The following is a 20,251-nucleotide window of genomic DNA, read 5'->3' on the forward strand; positions in this document are numbered from 1 at the left end:
ATCTCGAAAATTGAGAGCATGTGAAAAGGAGAGGTTTGCAGACCTGGTTAGATCAAATATGGTATTCAATACATCAAGGAAAGATAGCAGCAGCATCATGACACACCCCTCTCCTGACAGTGTTTAAACAGTAAATCAGGCAAGTTTTGGGCAAGTGGGTCCGGCAATTCAAAGTGTTTGGAGTTTGTATGCAGGCTGGTCCTGTTCCCAAGGACCTTGCAAACATGTTCACAGCCTTCCAAGCAAAATGCACAGATCAGATGAGCAGCGGACGGATCAGACCAGGTGCGGGCAGCATCCAAGCTAGGACTCATACACAAGTTGAGTGCATACGGCAACAAACTGGCAGTTTGTTTGTGCTGCCATCAGTACTGAGAGTGGAGGCTTGGTAGGCCATCAGAACCCATTGAGGGTTGCTATGTACACCAAGTTCAACCTTACTCTCACATATGTGGTGTGTTTTGCAGTTTTGAGTGATTTAAGTATGCAGCCAACACTGACGGGCTGATTTGCTGCTCTCCTGTTGCTGCTTGTAAGGTGGATATGATGAAGTGCATACTTGCAACTTGTAAGTCAGCCTGTTTATCACTAGCACAACTGCAACCACCGAGCACCTTTGTGGGCTTTATTGTGGAAGCTTCGCAAGGTTGTGATTTGCCAGACCTTCCCGTATGTACCTAAAGTTGTGCAAGTCTTCCGAGGTTGAGTGTGTAAAAAGGACAGGAAAGAGTCCCACTTCTATAGAGTGATGCCTCAGGGTGGTTCCTTACCACCTGGTGTGGAGCCCTTACCCAATTCACGGTTCAGTCTATGGTCATCTTTCCTCCCTTGAATGCATTTCACATCAGGGCCTTTTGACCCCAGTTTGCTCAGTCATGCCCACACATGGAGTAACATCGTGTGACAAACCAGTCACAAATAGCATGCATTGCAATGACCAGACACTAGATCTGTCACCAGAGGGGAGTCACTAGCAAAAATGTTTAGGCATTACACAGCAGCAAGCTGCAGGTGCAGGCATTCATTTTGAAAGCGCGAGATGACCTCAAGGTGGGCATATAGGATGGTCACCCATGGGCAACAAGCCAAACAACAGAATGCTGGTCATTTTCGAGCAAGCACTGATTTAGGCCAGGGGCTGCTAGAAGAGGCCCTTTCCTCTCCATCAGTTCCTCGCTCAAGAGTCAATCCTCCAACCTCCACCTTCTCCTCCAACAAGCACGAGAAACTATTATCAACACCAACCACTATGCGCATTAAAAATGATCCTCAGTTGAATCTTATTAAAGGTACTATTTGCAGTACTAAATGACAAGTTGGCTATCATTATTTTCACCTTCTTCTCCTTTTTCTTCTCTTTCCGTAGCCTTTTTCTTTCTTCTTCCTCTTCTTGTTGCTTCAAGATCCGATTATCGAAGTCTGCAAAATTTTAAGAAAAATTTTTTTTTTAAAATTTTTTTTTACATCCTTGAATGGAAAATTCATCTTATGTGTGGTAGACTTGTGTCTAATGTGCAAGTGAATAACAGAAAAGGGGAAACTGCGGAATACAAACACACATGCACAACACGCTACCTCCTAAAATACTGTGTATTTATGTACACACCAAAATGAGACACAACACTACTCTCTCCAAGTACAAAATGATACTGAAAATGTAGATCTCTGTGATCTTCAGCCTGAAGACTGCTGTAGATCTGCCTAAGATTAACCCCAGATCAACCCAGTAGAGAAACACTCCATAGGGCTGCAGCCGCTCAGAAGATGTGCGGTGGGAAACTCAATATTTAGCCCATGCTTATATGGGCGCCATCTCACCCGGTCAGCTGGCCCTGTAGGCTGTCATCCTGCTGAAGACATGCCCAACTGCCATGTGGCCTGTTTGCTACTGCCCTTTGCCAAGTGTGTGACGTGGATAAGAGTCCAGTAGCTGAGGATCGAGGAAAAACTTAAAAGGGATATCAGCATTAAATTTAAGTTCTTTCTCCCTCGAGGACAAGCTGGATGGAACCAACTACTCCTTGTGGAGTTTCATGCTTCGCAACATTTTGGTGACCAAAGGCCTCTGGGACAGAGACTCAGGTGATGATGCAAGCCCCGTGGCTATACAGCTAGCTACTCCTCGTGTAGCTGCCACAGCACCAGTTGTGCTTCAGCCTACCGCAGAGCAAAGGCGATGGGATACTAGAGAAGCTCAAGCAATGTCTGCGATTGCCTTGTCTGTCAAGTGAACAATTATACTCCATATTGATCGAGAATTTCTGCTTTTGGAGCGATGGTGAGAGGCGACGGGAGAAACTAGGGTTCCGTCCTCAGTCAGGGTTTCGTCCCCTCTCAGTTTCCGTCTTTACCTGCCTTCCCTCTCATTTGCCTCCTTCGTAACCGATGTGGGGGAGGCCGTTGGGCTCTCCCCCTGCATTAATGCCTGTGAATCGGCACCCTAGCGGTGGATCCACAGATTCGCCTCGACTGCTGTACGCTGTCATCGCGCGCTCGACTTCAATGCCACCTCTCCCAAGTGCGGTGGAGAAGACCCCCGGCATGCAGGAACAGGTGTGGCACGTGGCAGAGGAACCCCCTTTTCCCACCGTGCAACAAAACCCTATCTTTCAAACGGCAGCCTTTCTTGAGGAAGCTCATCTTAACCTGCAGTCTTCTCTGGCTCAGGAGCATTCCCTTCCCATCATCCTTCATGCAGGGAGACAAGCAAGTAAGGGTGATGGAAGCCTCCTGCCCCAAGTCGCCATACAACGAGCGTCATCCTCATCCGTCACACTGGGTAAAGGACCACTCACATCTCTCGTTCCAGAGATGCGACCAGGCAGAACCCTCGTCCCCGCCCCCCGCCCCCCAACAAGAAGCCTATGCCGTCAATGGAGAGCAGTTGCTTGGAAGAGAAGGAAGTCGGTCAGCTTCTGACGCTGCTCCACAAAGACCCAGTAGCAGCGCAGGACTGCAATCTGGGCATGAAGATCAAGGAGGAGTCGGCTGGCAACGTGCTGAGCAAGAAGGTAATCGCAGTGCAAAAGGTAAACCATCCGTCTTTTTGCCCATGAATTTGGTGCATGACTGCCTCGTGGTTTACCAGTCCCATGCTCTTATTGGTCTTTGTCATGGCCCTCGTGCCCCGGCAGATTTCGTTAGAGGATGGGTTAGGGCTAACTGGGCTCCAAGGGGTGTAGAAGTCGAGCATATCCAGTTTTTACCGAACAACTACTATTGCTTCTTATTCAAAGAAGCAGAGATGACCCTCAATATCCTTGGAGCAGGACACTGGATGATTAGAAACACTCCGCTGTCCTTGTTCCGTTGGCACCCTGACTTTTCACCAACTGGGCCTAAACCTTCAAGATTCCCAGTGTGGGTAGAGCTCCCAGACCTTTCCCTTCACCTGCGCCCACTGTTAAAATTCATTGTGGAACCATTAGGGAAACTTCTTGGTCAAAGACCGAATTCTGATATGAATCCTCGGTGGCACCCACAAGCTCTTATTGAAGTAGATCTGAACACAACTCCCTGATGAAATCACAATCAACTTCGATGGTCCAGCCTGTTATTTCCAAAAATCTGCCAAATGCGTGTTTTTTTTTTTTCGAAAAGGAGACTTCTATTAAGTATGAAAATTTTTTTACAAAATGGAGATTTCACACCAAGAAAGGTGGAGATCTCAACCAATCAAGAGCCCTGTGCTGCCAATAGGGTCCCGAATGAGAGGACGTGAAAAAGATACCAATGTCCCACTCTCTCATAAACTGGCCGCGCTTCCTCTCTGCAGCCCTCGAAGATCCCTGGATTCTGGCCCAGGTAGCCATGATGGTGTGAATAATATCACTCCAAATCCTGCAAAGACACTGAGAAACAAGAACGGAAGTACCCTCAATAGCCTCAGTGCATTCCAGATATTCCAGGCTGAGATGCTAGCAATAATCTCCCAAGAACTGTCTAACCTCTATGCCGGAGGGACAAAGTGTGAAAGTGGCAAATCCTGAAGACAACACTGCCGAGCAACTCCTTGCCTAACCATAATGGCCAAGCTCCTGTCAGTCCCCTCGAATCTCAGCTGTGGTCCAGACTGTGTCAACCAAATGATAGAACCAAAAGAAATGATAGCATCCCTCTTAATCCTACCAAAGAGGTGTGCAATCGCAGACCAAATGCGTGTTTTCACTACAACAAGCCAGGGTACTTCATCAAAAACTGCCCTATTAAGAATCCCCCTCCTGTCCAAGATAATAAGAAACCCCAGTCTGATGAGCCTTCCCCCCGAGATCAAGATGGGTTCCATACTTTCCAAAAAAAAGGGTAAAGGTCTTACACCCCCAGCTAATAGGCCCTTAAATTGCATGAGAAATCATAACAGATTCACTCCGCTCCTTGTAGATGTTGCTGATCCTACACCTCCAGAGGATGAGGATCTGAAATCATCGGATGAGGATGAGGTGGTTCACGACTCGGATCCATTTAACCAACATATTTCAAAAAGAAATCAACAAAATGGATTTCTGTGAGGATTCCCCCACGAGGAATGCTCTGACTTCTGAAGAAGAGAACCTTCCAAGTCTTGCTAACAAGGACATGGGCAAGGCAGGAACATCATGTTCCCCAATACCTATTCTGGAAGAATCTCGCCCCTCAACCGGGTGGCAAAATCCCCCCCTCAACTCAGAATTACCCCATTTCCTCATCCAAAAGGAGAATCTCCAAAGTAGGTTTGAGTGTAGACTCCCCTGTTGCTGAAGAGAAGAAGGCGGTAGCAAGAGGAAGTCACATTTCAAAAACCCAAAGAAAATAATGTTTAAATCTGTTCTCTCCTTCAATGTTAAGGGGATTACGGACCCCCTCAAAGCATCCAAGATTTCAAAATTGGCTCTTTACAAAGAAAATCTAGGTAGATTGCATTGGTCTCCAAGAAGTTAAAGCTTCCAGTATGCTTCTCAAAGCCAATCTTGAGAAAATTTCTCAAGACTTTATCTGGTTCTTTTCTGAGCATAGCCATGGAAGTGGAGGCACGGCTTTGGGAATCAACAAGAAGCGGCAGAGCTGTATCAAGGGTTCCCTAGTAGATCTGACTAACAGATGGGTGGCTGTAAAAATGGCCACTAACACAGAATGGTACATGGTCTCATTGTATGCGTCGGGCCCTGCTAACACTAGGCCTGCTCCGTGGCACTCTCTTCTCCAACTACATTTGCCCATTATTCTGGTAGGAGACTTCAATATGGTTGAAAACAAACAAGACAGGCTGTTGGAACTGGGGCTCACTTTGAAGGGGACAGAGCGCAAGAACTGGCTCGCTTATAAAGGTTTTCATGACCTGATAGATTATGCAACAACTACAGAGTTTACATGGTCCAATGGGAGATCTGACACCTTCCTGAGGAAAGCAAGGCTGGATAGATGTTACATCAGTGGGAGTATTGCCAAAGAATATTGTAATACTCTTATTAGAGCTTTAGACTGCACTCACTTATCAGATCATAAGCCTATTCTCGTCTCCCTTCACAAAGTAGAACCCTAGCCTAAGGCAGGGTGGTTTCATGCAAACCTTTCCCTATTTAACCTTCCCTTGATTCAAGAAGGGATTCAAAAGATATTTCATGAGTCATTTGTGGCTCAGTAGTCCCCTGGAAGAGCTTAGTCCCAAGCCATCGGGCAGACTCAAAAGATGCTCAGAGACTCCAAAGCTCAGAGAGACAAATACAGAGTAGCCAGGAAGAAAGTATCTCTTCAGGAACTGGAAAGGATGGAGAAGGATGTTAACCAGGGAAACTTAGCTTGTCGATCAAAGTATTTAGAGTTAAAGGCAGTTCTGAAGAGGGAAGAAGATATAGAATTCAGTAAACTGCAACTTTTCCTTCGAGAATGGTGGGCAGGAAAAGGGGATAGACCTAATAAAGAAACATTCAGTTGCCTGAAGAAAAAGAAGGAGAAACACCTAATTCCGATGCTAAGGGATAAAAATGGTGGCTGAATCCAGAGTGGAAAAACTGTCCATTGTTCACTGTTATTATTCAAAGATTTTTAGTTCTCATCCTCTCAGTTCCCTAGAGAAACAGAGAGCCTGTGCAACAATTGCCATGTGTAGGAAGAAAACAGTCCCTCCTTCTTCGGCTGTCATTCTAGAAAAGGATATCAATGTAGGGGAAATTGATTGCAGTCTCTGCAGGATATGGGCATTGGTCCACGGTTCATCAAGACTGTTCACACTCTCTTTGGAAATGCCTCGGCGAGAGTTGCGGTTAATGGAGATTTCTCCCCCCCATTCTCCTTAAAGAAGTCTATCCGGCAACGATGTCCTCTTGCCCCTCTTCTATTTGCAATAACTGCAAATGCCTTGGGATGGCTCGTTGAAAAAGAAATGCAAGATCAGAGACTCAGATGGATACAAATCCCTGGGAGTTCCAAGCAACTCTGTCTTCAGCAATTTGCAGATGATACAAACAGCTTGGTTCACAATGACCCGATGTGAATTGAAATATTCTAGAAATGTGGTAACAAATTATGCCTTGCTTCTGGTTCAGTTATCAACCACTCCAAAACTGGTATCAAAACCCTTTTGAGGGAGACCCACCACAATGGCTCTTGGATCAGGGATGCCAATGTATACAGGAAAGAACCATATTCAGGCTTCTTGGTATTCTAATGGGATTTGGGGTCAGCAAGCATCAAAGGTGGTTGTGGGTTATGAAAAAAGTCAAATTGAAATTTGCCAAGTGGAAAGGCATGCAACCCAGCCTCACGGGCAGAGTAGTGGTCCTGAAGCACATTTTAATTTATACAACTATCTTCTTCCTCTCATGTTTGAGACCATCAAAAGCTGACTTCAAACCACCTGAGACACTCTGTAGGAACTTTCTCTAGGGAGGAGATGCAAATAGATTCAGGATCCCAAAGGTAGCGTGGAAATATTGTACCCTGCCAAAGAACAGTGGAGGTTTAGGTATCCCAAAGTTAGCTGAACTGGCGGACAGAATGTCCACTAAATGGATGATCAGAAGTCTGTTGAACCCTTCAGAGGACTAGGCCTTACTTCTTCATAGGGATTCCTCCCTCTTTTCTGTCCAAGACTGTAACAGGTGGAAAAATCTACCAGCTTTAACCCTCTACTACAATAAAATCCCCATCAAGCAGGGTAACCTCTGGTCAAAAGACTCTGGTCGTCCTGGAACAAAGTTAAAATGAACTTAAAGCTTAGTACAAATATCAGGCTGACAGCAGGCATCTACCATCACAATTCTATCTGGTTTTCAATGGTATGTCAGGACAATGTTCCCTTGCAACTGTATCAGATGGCTCAAAATCTTTCTAAGAAGGGCATCTCAGTCTGGGCTGACACATGGAACTTCACTGAGCAGAATTGGATGTCTGGAGAGTTGCTAAAACAGCAGTTCAAGCTTAATGCAAGAGATGTAACAATGATCTTGCAGAGAATAACACTCTGGCACAATCACAATGCGCAATACATTCAGTCCCAAGGCATTATCTTGCCTAAAACATTTGCATGGAAAAATCAGGATTCCCTGCTGACTATTCCAAGATTCAGAAATTGTGACCCACAACTATACTCCAAACTTAACAAAAGGTGGAATATCAGTTGGAACAGACATCAATGGAATTATAGGTTCGTGAACATATGGTCTAAACATGTCCCGTCTTATGTGGCTCATATTACACCAAGCATTATGGACCAATGATAGAGCAGCGCTATTCGGAATAGGAAACAGGCTTTGCCAAAGCTATAAGAAAGAGAGAGAAACTATCCCCCACTTGTTTATGCACTGCCAGAAAATCCAACCAACGCTCTTTATGTTCAAAAAATGTATTGCTCCCACTCACCCTCGGGAGCTCACTTGGAAAGAGGTGTTACTGAGGGAAGCAAATGGATGTTCATCTAAACTATGGAATGTGATCCGATCTGTGTTTCTTTGGATTGCCTGGGTCTATAGAAATTCAATGCTTTTTCAAAGTAAACCGATTGATATGGTACAAGGACTGAAAAGTTGCTTAATGATGCAGATTTGAAGTGCCTTACAGGAAACCAATGAAATGCTGTTGGCTGAGATTGAAGAGCTCAATGAACTTTTGGTTGACAAAATGGATGATGTGGATGAAGACACTAAGGAGGTCATTAGAGAAACAGAAGCCGAGCTGGTACATAAAAAGAGGAAGTCATGGCTGCAGCGGCCCGGGATGAAGAACTAGCCATCTAGATTCTCAACCTCACTGAGTTGCAAGCTGCTTTTTGAATGTTTACAGAGTACTGAGTTAAGCTTCTCAAGTAAAAAAAGCTTGATCTTGTGATAAGCATTGTTATACTGTTAGTCTTTTCTTTGATATAATTTCAAGTTTTGTTCAAAAAAAAATTTTACGCCATATCAGATCTTGCAAAACATCAAGAACTGCTTGGGAGACTCTAGCTACGATGTATAAGTCCAAGATGAAGCCGAGTTATATATTTGAAGAGAGCTCTCGATATTCTATGTAACAAAGCTATTTTCCATTAGCACATATGTACAAATTGTTAGCACATTCATCCCCACTTTCTGCTCATGGTTGGAGTTCCCTTTTGGTCCCTTTTCATGGCCCTTGGTTGTGGGCTGGCCACCCTATTTTTCCATATTTTTCTTGCATTTTTCCCAGGTCAGGTGTCTGATGTCCAGTCAGCCAGCTTCATGTTGTCCAATCAGCCAGGTCTAGTTGTCCAGTGGGCCAGCCCTACTTTACCTATTTATAGGTGGGCTTGCCTCCCTCATTTTTCATAGTCTAGTCTTCTTTTGTATCCCTCACTTATGAGACCTTTTATGTCTCTTGCTTGGGACTGTTTCAGTGCAGTATATTCAGCATAGTTGTTTCATATTTCTCTCTCTCTCTCTTGCACTCTCTCAGCACACTCTAGTGCTTGTATGCTTCCGCTCTGTGCACTCTTTCACACATGGGGGTTTAGGCACATAGATCTGGGGCATAGGCTAGTGTGGACACATCTTTAGAGTACGTGACTATATAAGTCACTTATTGTTTTCTATCTTGCAAGGTTTTCAACAACCATCTAGGCACAGATTTTGGTCCTTGTATGGCTAGTTGCTCTTCCTTGACAATGTAGTAAAATTTTCATAATTTCTAGTCTAAGGTCAATAGTGACTAGTCTCGCTCAAGCTTTATTCCTTTTTGCGCACTCTCTCAAGCTCTAGTGACTAGTCTCTCTCAAGCTCTCTTTCTCTCTCAACTTTCAAGCTCTCTCTCTCAAGCTCTAGTCTCTCCCAAGCTCTAGTCTATTATGAGATCCGAGGGAGATATCACTGCCTCTTCCGAGAGGGTTTTGGGCCATTACGCAGGGTCATGGAGTTTGAGGATCAGAGATGCCTGGGATTGTTTCTACTTGAGCTCAGGAGACACAGAGAGACCCTCTTGGCAAACAGGAGGCCGAGCCATGATGTACCTAGACAGAGGAGCCGAACAGATTTCTTCGGCACAAGCACCAGCACCAGCACCAGTAACCCATCCCACACACCTCCTAATACCTCCTCCATTGGGCCCTCAGGGCACCGACCACGCTCCCAGGGAGTCACCACTGATAGAGCAGTTATCTTATGTCGTGCTCGTCGGCCACGCCCACTAGGATCCCGACCACGGCATCCTCACCATCGCCAGATCAGAGCCATTATTGCTCGGCATCGGAGGCGCCTACCTTGCTTCTACGACCTCTCCATTCTAGACAGCCCCATGGCGGAGATACTTGATCTAAGGAGAGGGCAACACTTCAACTGATCAGCATACATGGATCTACCTGATATACATTTTTCAGTACTTTCCAGTATTTTCTACTTAGTATCATCTCGAAGTCTTATAGTTCTGTTCTTATAACTGTAGGACAATCAATTTATTGTACTTTTTAGTCTTATTTAGTTCTCTTTGATGAGACACCAACTTCAGATGTACTCTCAGTTTTGGTCTCATAGGCCACAATGGCCTCTTAGAGACGTTAATATATCGTTTCATTTCTCTCTCTCTCGCTCGCTCTCAATTTCAAGCTCTCTCCCTCCCGAGTCCCGCCCTCTCTCTCTCTCTCTCTCTCTCTCTCTCTCTCTCTCTCAGAGATTGGGGGACAGAGGAGCCCAGCTAGCAGGTACATGGATCCCACTATTGTTATACGCTGATGATATTGTGTTGATCTCTGACTCCCTTGAGGGTATGCAGCGTCATCTAGATTCTTTACATGAGTTTGCACATGATAGTGGATTGTCTGTCAACCTTGGTAAAACCAAGGTTATGGTGTTTAACACCACGCCACAGTGGGTTAGGCGATCAGCTCCCACATTTACATATGGGCAGGAGATTGTGGAGTATGCAGATGCATATACATATCTTGGGGTAGTATTCAGTGGGCCAGTGTTTTCGATGAGGAGAGCAGCAGAGACTAGATTGACTAGAGCACATGCAGCCCTGGGTGGTTTGGAGAGGATGTGTTCGCAGGTTCAGTTTCAGGAACCTCGAACGAAACTTTGGTTTTTTGACACTCTAGTGACATCAGCTATGCTTCATGGAGTGCAGATATGGGGACCTTCAGTGGGCCATCACAGCACAGGCGGGTGGAGAGGTATGGAGAGGCCTTTGGTATCTATGATTGCTAGGATTATTAGAGCCAAGACCTTGGTACCTCATGAGATTATTCGAGCAGAGCTGGCGGCTGCCTCTCTGGTGATTGAGGCCCTTACGAGATCAGTCTCCTACATACATGGCTTGTGGGATCTCCCCCCGAGACAGATATGCACGCCTCGCCCTTGAGTCCTCCCAACAGTTAGCTTTACAGGGAGACACGGCTTGTTGGTATGGACAGATGACATCTTGGTTCCAGGCACATGGTAGCATGGACAGATTGCCTCCCTTCCAGTATTCTCTGGAGGCACCCTCTCTCACTCTCACACGGACAGAGGAAAGGGAAAGGTAAAGAATCGCCACCCATCCCCACTCCCACCATCATCAACATGACCCTTGAAGAGGAGCAAAGGAGGAAGACCCGGGCCTTACATGTAGGAGTGTCCGGTCTAAAAGACCGTGATGATGCGGAAGGGGAAACCAAGGAGCTCTTCTCTATGATGGGCATTGAAGCCACGCACACAAAGGCATGGAGAGTGGGAAAGAAGAGAGAAGGTAGTGGCGAATTTTTGGGCAACCAATTAGACCACATCTGAACGAGATGTGCACCTGTAAATCTACTAATGCGATTGTCACCTGTACCAAGTGCTGCAATGCCCAAAAATTGGGGGAAATGCCCCAATGCCAACCAAATGTGCCTGTAATACCCAAAAAATTGGGGGAAATGCTCCAATGCCAACCAAATGTGCCTGTAATACCCAAAAATTTGGGGGAAATACTCCAATGCCAACAAATTGTGCCTGTAATACCCAAAAATATGGGGGAAATGCTCCAATGTCAACCAAATGTGCCTGTAATACACAAAAATTTGGGGGAAATGCTCCAATGCCAACCAAATGTGCTTGTAATAGTGCCAATTTCTGCAAAATCGAGTCAATTTCTGCAAAATAGTGCCAATTTCTACAAAATCCCAAATCTCTAATGCAAATCTGCTGAAATCAATGCCAATGTGTGCCAATGTTGCAATTGCAGGCTCAATGGTGAAAAGCCCCAAATTGCAGGCTCAATGGTGAAAAGCCCCAAATTTCAACATGCAGAATGTGCAATTTCAGGTCAGAAATTTGCAGATCCCACTAACCTTATCTGAAGGTGAACCTTGCAGTTGGGCAGATGTGAAGGTGGAGGTGAAGTCAGTGTACATCTGACAAGTGCAGATCTGATAGGCGGCAGCGCAGGTACATGGCGGCAAAGTGCAGGCGGCTGTAGATATGGGCTGGATCAGCACCGTGAAGGCGGCACCAGGCAGACAGCGGCAGCAATGGCGGGCAAGCGTCAGATGCGACGGCAGTGCAGGGGCGACGGGCCGCGACAACGATGCAGGGGCAACGGGCGGCGACGACGCACACAGGTCTGAGCGGCGGCGGCAACGCAAACAGGTCTGAGCGGCGGCGGCAACGCACACAGGGCGGCGGCGGCGGCGGCGGCGGCGGCGGCGGAAGAGCCGTACAGTACGGCGTACGAACAGTGTAGCGGGAGCGTGCAGAGGCGACTGAGGGCGGCGGCAGGGTGGCAAAACCCTAACCCTAACCACAGTTGCATAGAAACGCGTTTCATACAGGTTCGAAACGTACGAAACGTTTCGAAACGTTTCGTCCTGTATGAAACGCGTTTTTTTCATCATCCCAAAAAAAAATTATTTTTTTTTTAATTTTTTTTTGTACAATGTAGAGACAGATTGCATTGAGAGTTCTCTCCCAGGATTGCAGTTCAGGGCCTTGTGAGAGAAATTGGAGTACATGGGCTCTTTTTCACACGAAAAAGAGAAATAGACTCTCCTCAGCACAATTGGAGAGGCTTGTCTTTTGTCATTGCAATCTCTGATTGCTAGAACAAAAGGGTCATCCCATTGAGCCTCGCCAAGGAATCCAGATAAGATTGATATCATGAAGTGCAAGGAGATTCCCGACATTCCTCAGGAGGAGAGAGACATCTATTCTATGCTCTATGAGGAGATCATGGCTCCGGCTCGCACTACACGATCTTCTCGAGAGGCTAGTACTAGTGGTGCACCTGCACCTCTAGAGGATGAGGCATTTGAGGACTCGGCTACCGGCAGTGACCTTGAGAGTGAGGCTGCAAAGGCAGAAGATGCAGATGAGGATGAGCATGAGGATGCAGATGAGGATGCAGATAGTAGCTAGCAGCTGCTGCCAGTATCATTTTATTTGGACATGTTATTTAGTTTGAACTTTGGACATGCTATTAATTTTGATCTTGGATTTTGAGTCATGACTCATCACCCACGTGGTGATCCTTTTGATTTCTGTTTAGTCATCAGTGATCACCCACGTGATTTGTGATATCATCATATCTTACATGTATTTTGTTTTTATTGAAATGAATTCAATGTGGTCTCTTATAAGTTATCAACAGTTTTTTCTTTTCCATATTTCAAGTAAAAAATATACATGTTTTTTCTATTTTGTATGAAACCTTTTTGTACCCGTTTCTTACCTTTTATGAAACGTTTCAAAACGTATGAAACCCGTTTCATACCTGCCGTTTCTAAAACGCCTGGCAACTATGACCCTAACCCTAATGCAGCAGAACCCTAATTCCAGATGTGTGCAATAGGCTCAAGCTCTGACGGGCAGCAGGGGGCAAACCCTAATGCTATCCCTAGCCAAGCTCTGATACCAATGCTGGGTAGGAGGGAAGCTAGCCTGCACACACACACACACACAACCTCAAGCACATAGAAACGTGAGAGTGCTGGAAAAGATGTACTCAATAATGATGTGAAATGAAAAGTACAAGTGAGTACTAAAAGGCCTAGGGCAAAGTGCCCAACACACGTAAGTGTGTTCACACGGGGAAAAAACCTGTGTCCAGTCACAGGGAAAAAGTGCCCGTGAGTAAGCCGGGTTCACACCTCAACTAGCCGAGAGTGGACATGACCAACAATCAGACCATTGCAAATCTAATTCTGGAGTCCGTACAGTTATACGACAAAACCCTAAAACCAGATTTGACATCAGCCATGTGTTCGCCTCGCTCTATTGCATTTCTCCGTACAGCTTTCAGCCGATTTCGCCTGTCCGTACAGCAGCCTGTACCACCGCCTGTCATATTATCGTACAGCTGTCCACCTATTATACCTAATGTACCCAAGCGCCCACCTACTTCACCATACCTCTTCACTCTGAGCACATTTTCCCCTTCTCTGAAATTGGGCATTTTTTCAAATTTCCCTCCTCCCGAAATCTCAGATCTACTCCGATTTCACCTATAAAATTGGGGCTTTTCACATTTTTGTGACATTGAGCACCATTTGCAAGCATTGGATCGACATTGCCAAGGATTTCATTGGAAATTGTCCGGAAATTTGAGGATTTTGCCCGATTTGGGGCTTTTCAAAGAATTGATCTCCTATAGCACCAAATCGATCAATTAATTTGGGGCTTTTCGCATTGGCGGCCTGCTATTCAACATTCGGCTCGGAATTGGACTATCGGTGGCTTCTACCTTCCGGATTTGACATTTGGGGGTTTTTCTGCATTGGATTCGGCAATACTCACCTGTAAATCATCTATCCCTACACTTGTCAAACCCATTGCTCCTGCTACAGCAGCACAGGTTGTAGATGCAAGTGATGTTACATCTTCAGGTGGTGGTGGTCACTTCAGCACCCTTGCCACCTACACAAGAAGAACTCAAGTAAGATGCAAAGGATGCTCAGGCTCATGCATTGATTGCCCTCTCTTGCAAGAGGTAAGTTATACCACATATTCGTTCATGCACTTCTGCAAAAGGTGCATGGGATGTACTTGCTTCGTTGTTTCAGGTTCGCAATGAGGCTCGTGTGGCCAATCTTCGAAAAAAGATTAATACGAAGAATTTGGATGAGGGTGATTCTATGGACAAATATCTCACCTGCATCAAGGATCTCCAGGAGCAGCTCATCAACATTGATGAGATCATTCCATATAGTTCACTTGTATCTACTGTACTTCAGGGGTTGTCGGAGTCCTACCAGGGATTTGCCACCACTCTTCGTCTACTCATGAAGGGTAATCCGAATTTGTACACCTTCAATGAGTTAGTGGCCCTCTTATTGTAAGAAGAGCAGTCTTGGTCAAACAGATCTACTATGCTTTCTGCGGATCAGGCATTCGGTGCCTTTGATCGCCATAAAGATAAATCCGGGGCTTCATCCAGTGGTAAGCCTAAGGGCAAACCACTAGTCCATTCAGATTCTACCTCCTCCAAGGACAATGACATCAAGAAGAAGAAGAGATGCAACTATTGCAAGAAGCTTGGTCATCTTATTGATGCTCGTTTCTATTGGGTGTATGGTTTGAAGGTGAAGTCAGGTGCATTTACAGCTTTCAAAGATTTATGTCTTATGGCTAGAAATGCTTGTGGACACAAGCTTGTCACATTGCGTACAGTTCGAGAGGGGGAATATTTGTCAAATGAGTTCACATCTTACATGCAATTACATGGTATTTCCCATCAATGTACTACCCGCTATACTCCTCAGGAGAATGGAGTTGCAGAGAGACGTACTCATACACTTATGGAGATGGCACATGCACAAGAGCAAGGATTTGCCTAGTAAGTTTTGGCTTGAAACGGTTATGTGTGCAAATTATGTGCTTAACCGTTGCCCCATCAAAGCCTTAAAATCTATGACTGCCTATGAGGCATGGAATGGCAAGATTCCAGTCGTGACTCATATGAGTCTTTGGGTGTTTGGCATATGTGCATGTGCCCACACAACAACAGACATAAACTTCATGCAAAGGCAATCAAATGCATTTTTGTTGGCTATAGCAGTGAGAGCAAGGGATGCCGACTCTACGTGCCTACTACGGGCAAGATCATTGTATCCAAGGATGTTATCTTTGATGAGTATGCATCTCATCCCCTTCTTTCATGCACAAAGCAACCATCAACTGGGCGAGAGGATGTGTTTGATACATTGTTGCCTATATTCAATTCAAATGTGGATAATGTGGAGAGCCCATACAGGCTCATTTACAGCCACCTATGCCTGCTGAAAATCAGCAAAATCAGCAGCCAAATTTGCCCCAAATTGATCCTGAAATGCCTCAAATTGATCAGGATATGTTGCAAGATGTATTGGCAGAGGAAGATGCAGATACTAGGAAGTCAACCACTGTTCCTAGATGGCTGGTTGAGACTTTGCGTAATAGCAAACAATCTTCTTTTATGCCAGGTCGTACACATGCTACCTCTCGCCATGTACATTTAGTACATACAGCTCTTGTTGCCACCGCATGAGGAGCCTCTTTCTCATGTTGATGCATTGGAGGATGACAACTAGGTTGCAGCCATGCAGTCGGAGTTAGACTCCATTGACAGGAATGTTACATGGGAGTTATGTGACTTGCCTCCTGGCAAGCGTGCCATTGGCACAAAATTGGTCTTCAAGCTGAAGCGTAAGCCTAATGGTTATGTTGATTGCCATAAGGCTAGATTGGTTGCCAAAGGGTATGCCCAGCTTGAGAGCATTGACTACGAGGAGACTTTTGCTCCCACTTCACGTATGACCACCATACGTACAATTATAGCATTGGCTACACAAAGAGGATGGCATGTACATCAGTTGGATGTTAAAACCGCCTTCTTGAATGGTAATTTATAGGAGGAAGTGTATGTATCTCAGCCTCCAGGCTTTGTTCAAAAGGGTGGAGAACACAAGGTATGCCGCTTCATAAAGCACTATATATATGGCCTGAAGTAGGTTCCTTGTGCCTGGTACCAAAAGATTCATGCATACTTGACTGCCAAAGGGTTTCAGTACAGTTCAGCTGAGAGTACACTTTATGTCTGCCACATAGGAAACAATGTACTCATCCTCATTCTTTATGTTGATGACATACTCATTACTGGCCCTGAAGAGGGTGATATTTTAGCTTTCAAAGTTGATTTACAGCATGCATTTGATGTCACAGATATGGGGCATTTGCATTACTACTTGGGCATACAATTTGTCTCAGTTGAGGAGGGTATTATGCTATCTCAAAAGAGATATGTTGAGCAGCTCCTTGAGCGGTTTCAAATGTCAGATTGTAAGTCTGTTTCCACTCCTATGGAACCAAGTTTAAAGTTGTCACTTGAGCATGCTTGAGAGCCATTTGATGTTGCCACCTATCCACAGGCTGTGGCATGCCTCATTTACTTATGCTCTACTCGTTTGGATATTCAGTATGTTGTTTCCCAGTTGAGCAGGTTCATGCATTGTCCAAGCACTATGCATTGGCAAGCATGTAAAAGTGTTTTCAAATATCTTAAAGGCACATCAAACTTTGCCTTATTCTATGGCACGTCTTCTACATTATGCTTGCAAGCATACACAGACAGTGATTGGGCAAGATGCTATGACACAAAGGTGTCAACCAGTGGTCACTGTTTTCTTCTTGGTGACTCTTGCATTTCATAGCTCAGTAAGAAGCAACCTACAATGGCCACTCCTAGCTATAAAGCTAAATACAAGGCAACATTTATAGCTAATGTGGAATGTGTTTGGCTATGACACCTATTAGCCGATCTTGGTGTTGGACAGCAGTCTCCTACCACCATTTATACTGACAGTCAGAGTGCTTTGGCAGGTGCACGAAACCCAGTTTTTCATGCCTACACAGAGCATATTGAGGTTCACTATCATTATGTCAGGGAAAGGCTCCATGCAGGAGAGATTGACTTAGCTTATGTGCCTACACATGCCAATGTAGAAGATGGGTTTACGAAGCCTCTTTCAAGGGAAAAGTGTGAAGCTTTCCGCAAAGCTTTGAGCTTACAGCCGCTACCAGGGTAGTCTGCTATACCCTGTTTCCGTTCACACTGTTCACTTGGGGGGGGGGGGGGGGGGGGGGGTTTCTTGACCATCTGGTCCTCTGAGAAGTTCTAGTGTGAACAGACCTACTCACGGGTATTTTTTCCTATGACTGGACATAGGTTTTTTCCTTGTATGAACACAGTTACATATATACCTAGATGAATCTAAGAACATGCCCAAATTCACCTTTTAGGAACGTGCATGTTATATACTCATGGTAAGTCAACCCACAAGACTATATAACTATCGACTCCATTATCCATAGTATGGACTAGATACTACGACATCCCCACTAACGTCATCAATGCCCAATAGTGGGTGTAGAACTCTATATCAAGCTATGCTCACACACACACACACACACACATAAGAGTATATATTCACACAAAGGCCTTCGTACTGAGTTTATGTCAAACCTCCGGAGATGCAGGGCAGACTCAGCCATAATGAAGCCTAGCACTAAGGAAAGTAGCAAATAGAAAGAATTAGTATAGCAAATAAGTAGTTGATAGGGCAAATGCACTACTAAAGATAGAAAGAATTAGCACAATATCAACTGGCCGTAACTCGGACGAAAACTTCACAATGTGAAATCTGCATGTCTATTAATCCGGCTGAATTATATACCTAGATGAATCTAGGAACATGCCCAAATTCACCTTTTAGGAACGTGCATGTTATATACTCATGGTAGTCAACCCACAAGACTATATAACTATCAACTCCATTATGCATAGTATGGACTAGATACTACGACATCCCCACTAACGTCATCAATGCCCAATAGTGGGTGTAGAACTCTATATCGTGTGTTGGGCACTTAGCCCTAGGTTATATTGTACTTGTACTTGCACATCTTATTATTATCAAGTACACACTTTCCAGCACCTCACACTCTCTCTCTCTCTCCTGTGTTTCTATCTCGGTGTGTGTGCATTAGGGTTGTGCCCTCCCCGACCCAACACTTCCATATCCGGTACCTACACGTCCGTGAGTCCTTTCCTTGTTCCATCCGGCTCCGGCTCCGACTCCGACTCCGCCGGTTCTAGCTTCCAATCAAAGAGGCCAAGGGAGGAGAGCTCTCCGACAATGAGACAAACCACCATCGGTGCAAACATAAACAACCTCACATATGTGAAGGCGAAGATAAAAGCCACGAATGATGAGATTGCGCGCACAGTCATCGATTCCTCTCTCCTTCCATGTACTCAAGGTCCCAAATGGCACAAGATGGTCAAGGCCATTACGGAGGTGGGGCCATCTACTTTCCAATCGAGATGCCTACTTGCCAAAGATACTTCCCGTCCACGAGCACAAAGAGAGTTCCTCCAAGAGCTCATTTGGTACAATGATCAGAGGAGATCTGCTTTCATGAACCCACTTTTCTCGAGTAGGGAGTCCATGATACGGCCACTTTTTTGGTGGGAGTCATTTGGTTATCAAATGGCTCACATACAAAAAGTGGCTTTGAGAGTCTTGTCACAGGTGACTGTCGAATAACTTTCAAGACTTTAGAGTAGTAACTAGTTCTTACATTCTAACTCTCTTATTTTCTCATAGAATTGCTCTTCGGGGACATGTGAGAGGAACTGGAGTTCCTACTCACTCATACACACAAAGATACGCAATCGTCTGAGCACCATGCAATTAGAGCGGCTTGTATATTGCTACGCTCATATGCGCAAGGTGGAGAAGATGCATGACATGGAGATCTCCAAACAGGTAGAGATCTCTAGAGTTCAAAGTTCGATTCATAATTCATAGCATGTCATGAGTGATAGTCGTAACTACTAATTTATAAATGTTTGCTTTCAGGTGAATGTCGACGAGTTCAAGTTGACAATGGACCCTCTTAAGTGTGTCCATAAGGAGCGAGATCCAAATGCGGAGGCTATATATGCCGAGCTTTACAAGGAGCTAGAGAAGCTTGACTTTAGAGTTTCTCGTACTCATAGAGGTCGCACAGCTAGAGGTGGCACACGAGGAGGAGGCCGTGGATGCACTATTCAGAACCCTACTTCGACCGGCCTGATGGCTACATATATGAGGCGTGGCTCGACTTGGAGGATCTCTTTAGCAACTGTTATTGAAGAAAAGAATGCTCTTATTGCAGACATCAGAGAGCCCAAGTAGGATGATGGCTACATATATGAGGCGTGGCTCGACTTGGAGGATCTCTTTAGCAACTGTTATTGAAGAAAAGAATGCTCTTATTGCAGACATCAGAGAGCCCGAGTACGATGACGAGGACAATGTCCTTAGCGAGAGCAGTTTTGGGTTGGTCTCTGATGATGGGAGCACCTCTAGTGAGTGCATTCCTTTCCCTTGTGATTCCTCAAGGAGGAGAACTAGAGTCTAGACATCTTTTTACTTAGTGTTGTGACTAGTCACTACACTTTTTTGTATTTGCTATTGTAGGCCACAGGCCACGGCTCTTATTCATGGCATGTCGCATGCATATGTTCACCATTCATGACTCTTTGAACTAGCATTTTAACTTATTTCTAGTTTATGACAACTTCTCTAGACCTTGCATCTCTAAATGTGTACAAATATCTATTTTTCAAGTGTTTTTTAAAGTGGACCATACCTCAATCGAACTTAATTTTCGCAAATTAAAAGTTCCGTACCGATACCGTTTTTGCGTACCTTCGTTTCATACCTAACAATTATGTGGTCTAAAAAGCTTTTGTTGGACACCTGTTCAACACATTGGTTGCAAACATGATGGCTTTCATCCAAAAGATATAAGGGAACTTTTGTGCTATCACCATACATCTCACTATCTCCATG

The 20,251-nt window shown here is 45.0% G+C and overlaps 1 protein-coding gene across 2 annotated transcripts in view; it reads right to left on the reverse strand.

Moving 5' to 3' along the window:
- The window catches only part of LOC147637045 (uncharacterized), a 58,263-nt gene that overhangs the window by 458 nt on the left and 37,554 nt on the right, over positions 1-20,251 (reverse strand). Inside the window, exons 9-10 of one of the 2 annotated variants that reach the window (XR_015266317.1) lie at positions 1,337-1,419; positions 44-113 (exon numbers count right to left, since the gene is read on the reverse strand). Coding sequence is in view for 1 of the 2 variants with exons in the window: in XM_086800663.1 (XP_086656789.1) it covers positions 1,337-1,419 (83 nt within the window). In the remaining variant the exon portion in view is untranslated. The remainder of the gene's footprint in view (positions 1-43; positions 114-1,336; positions 1,420-20,251) is intronic. The other variant, XM_086800663.1, reaches the window with a different exon arrangement.

Source organism: Cibotium barometz, chromosome 7 (genome assembly GCF_041138505.1).
Source record: "Cibotium barometz isolate CiBa-2024 chromosome 7, ASM4113850v1, whole genome shotgun sequence".
NCBI lineage: Eukaryota > Viridiplantae > Streptophyta > Polypodiopsida > Cyatheales > Cibotiaceae > Cibotium > Cibotium barometz.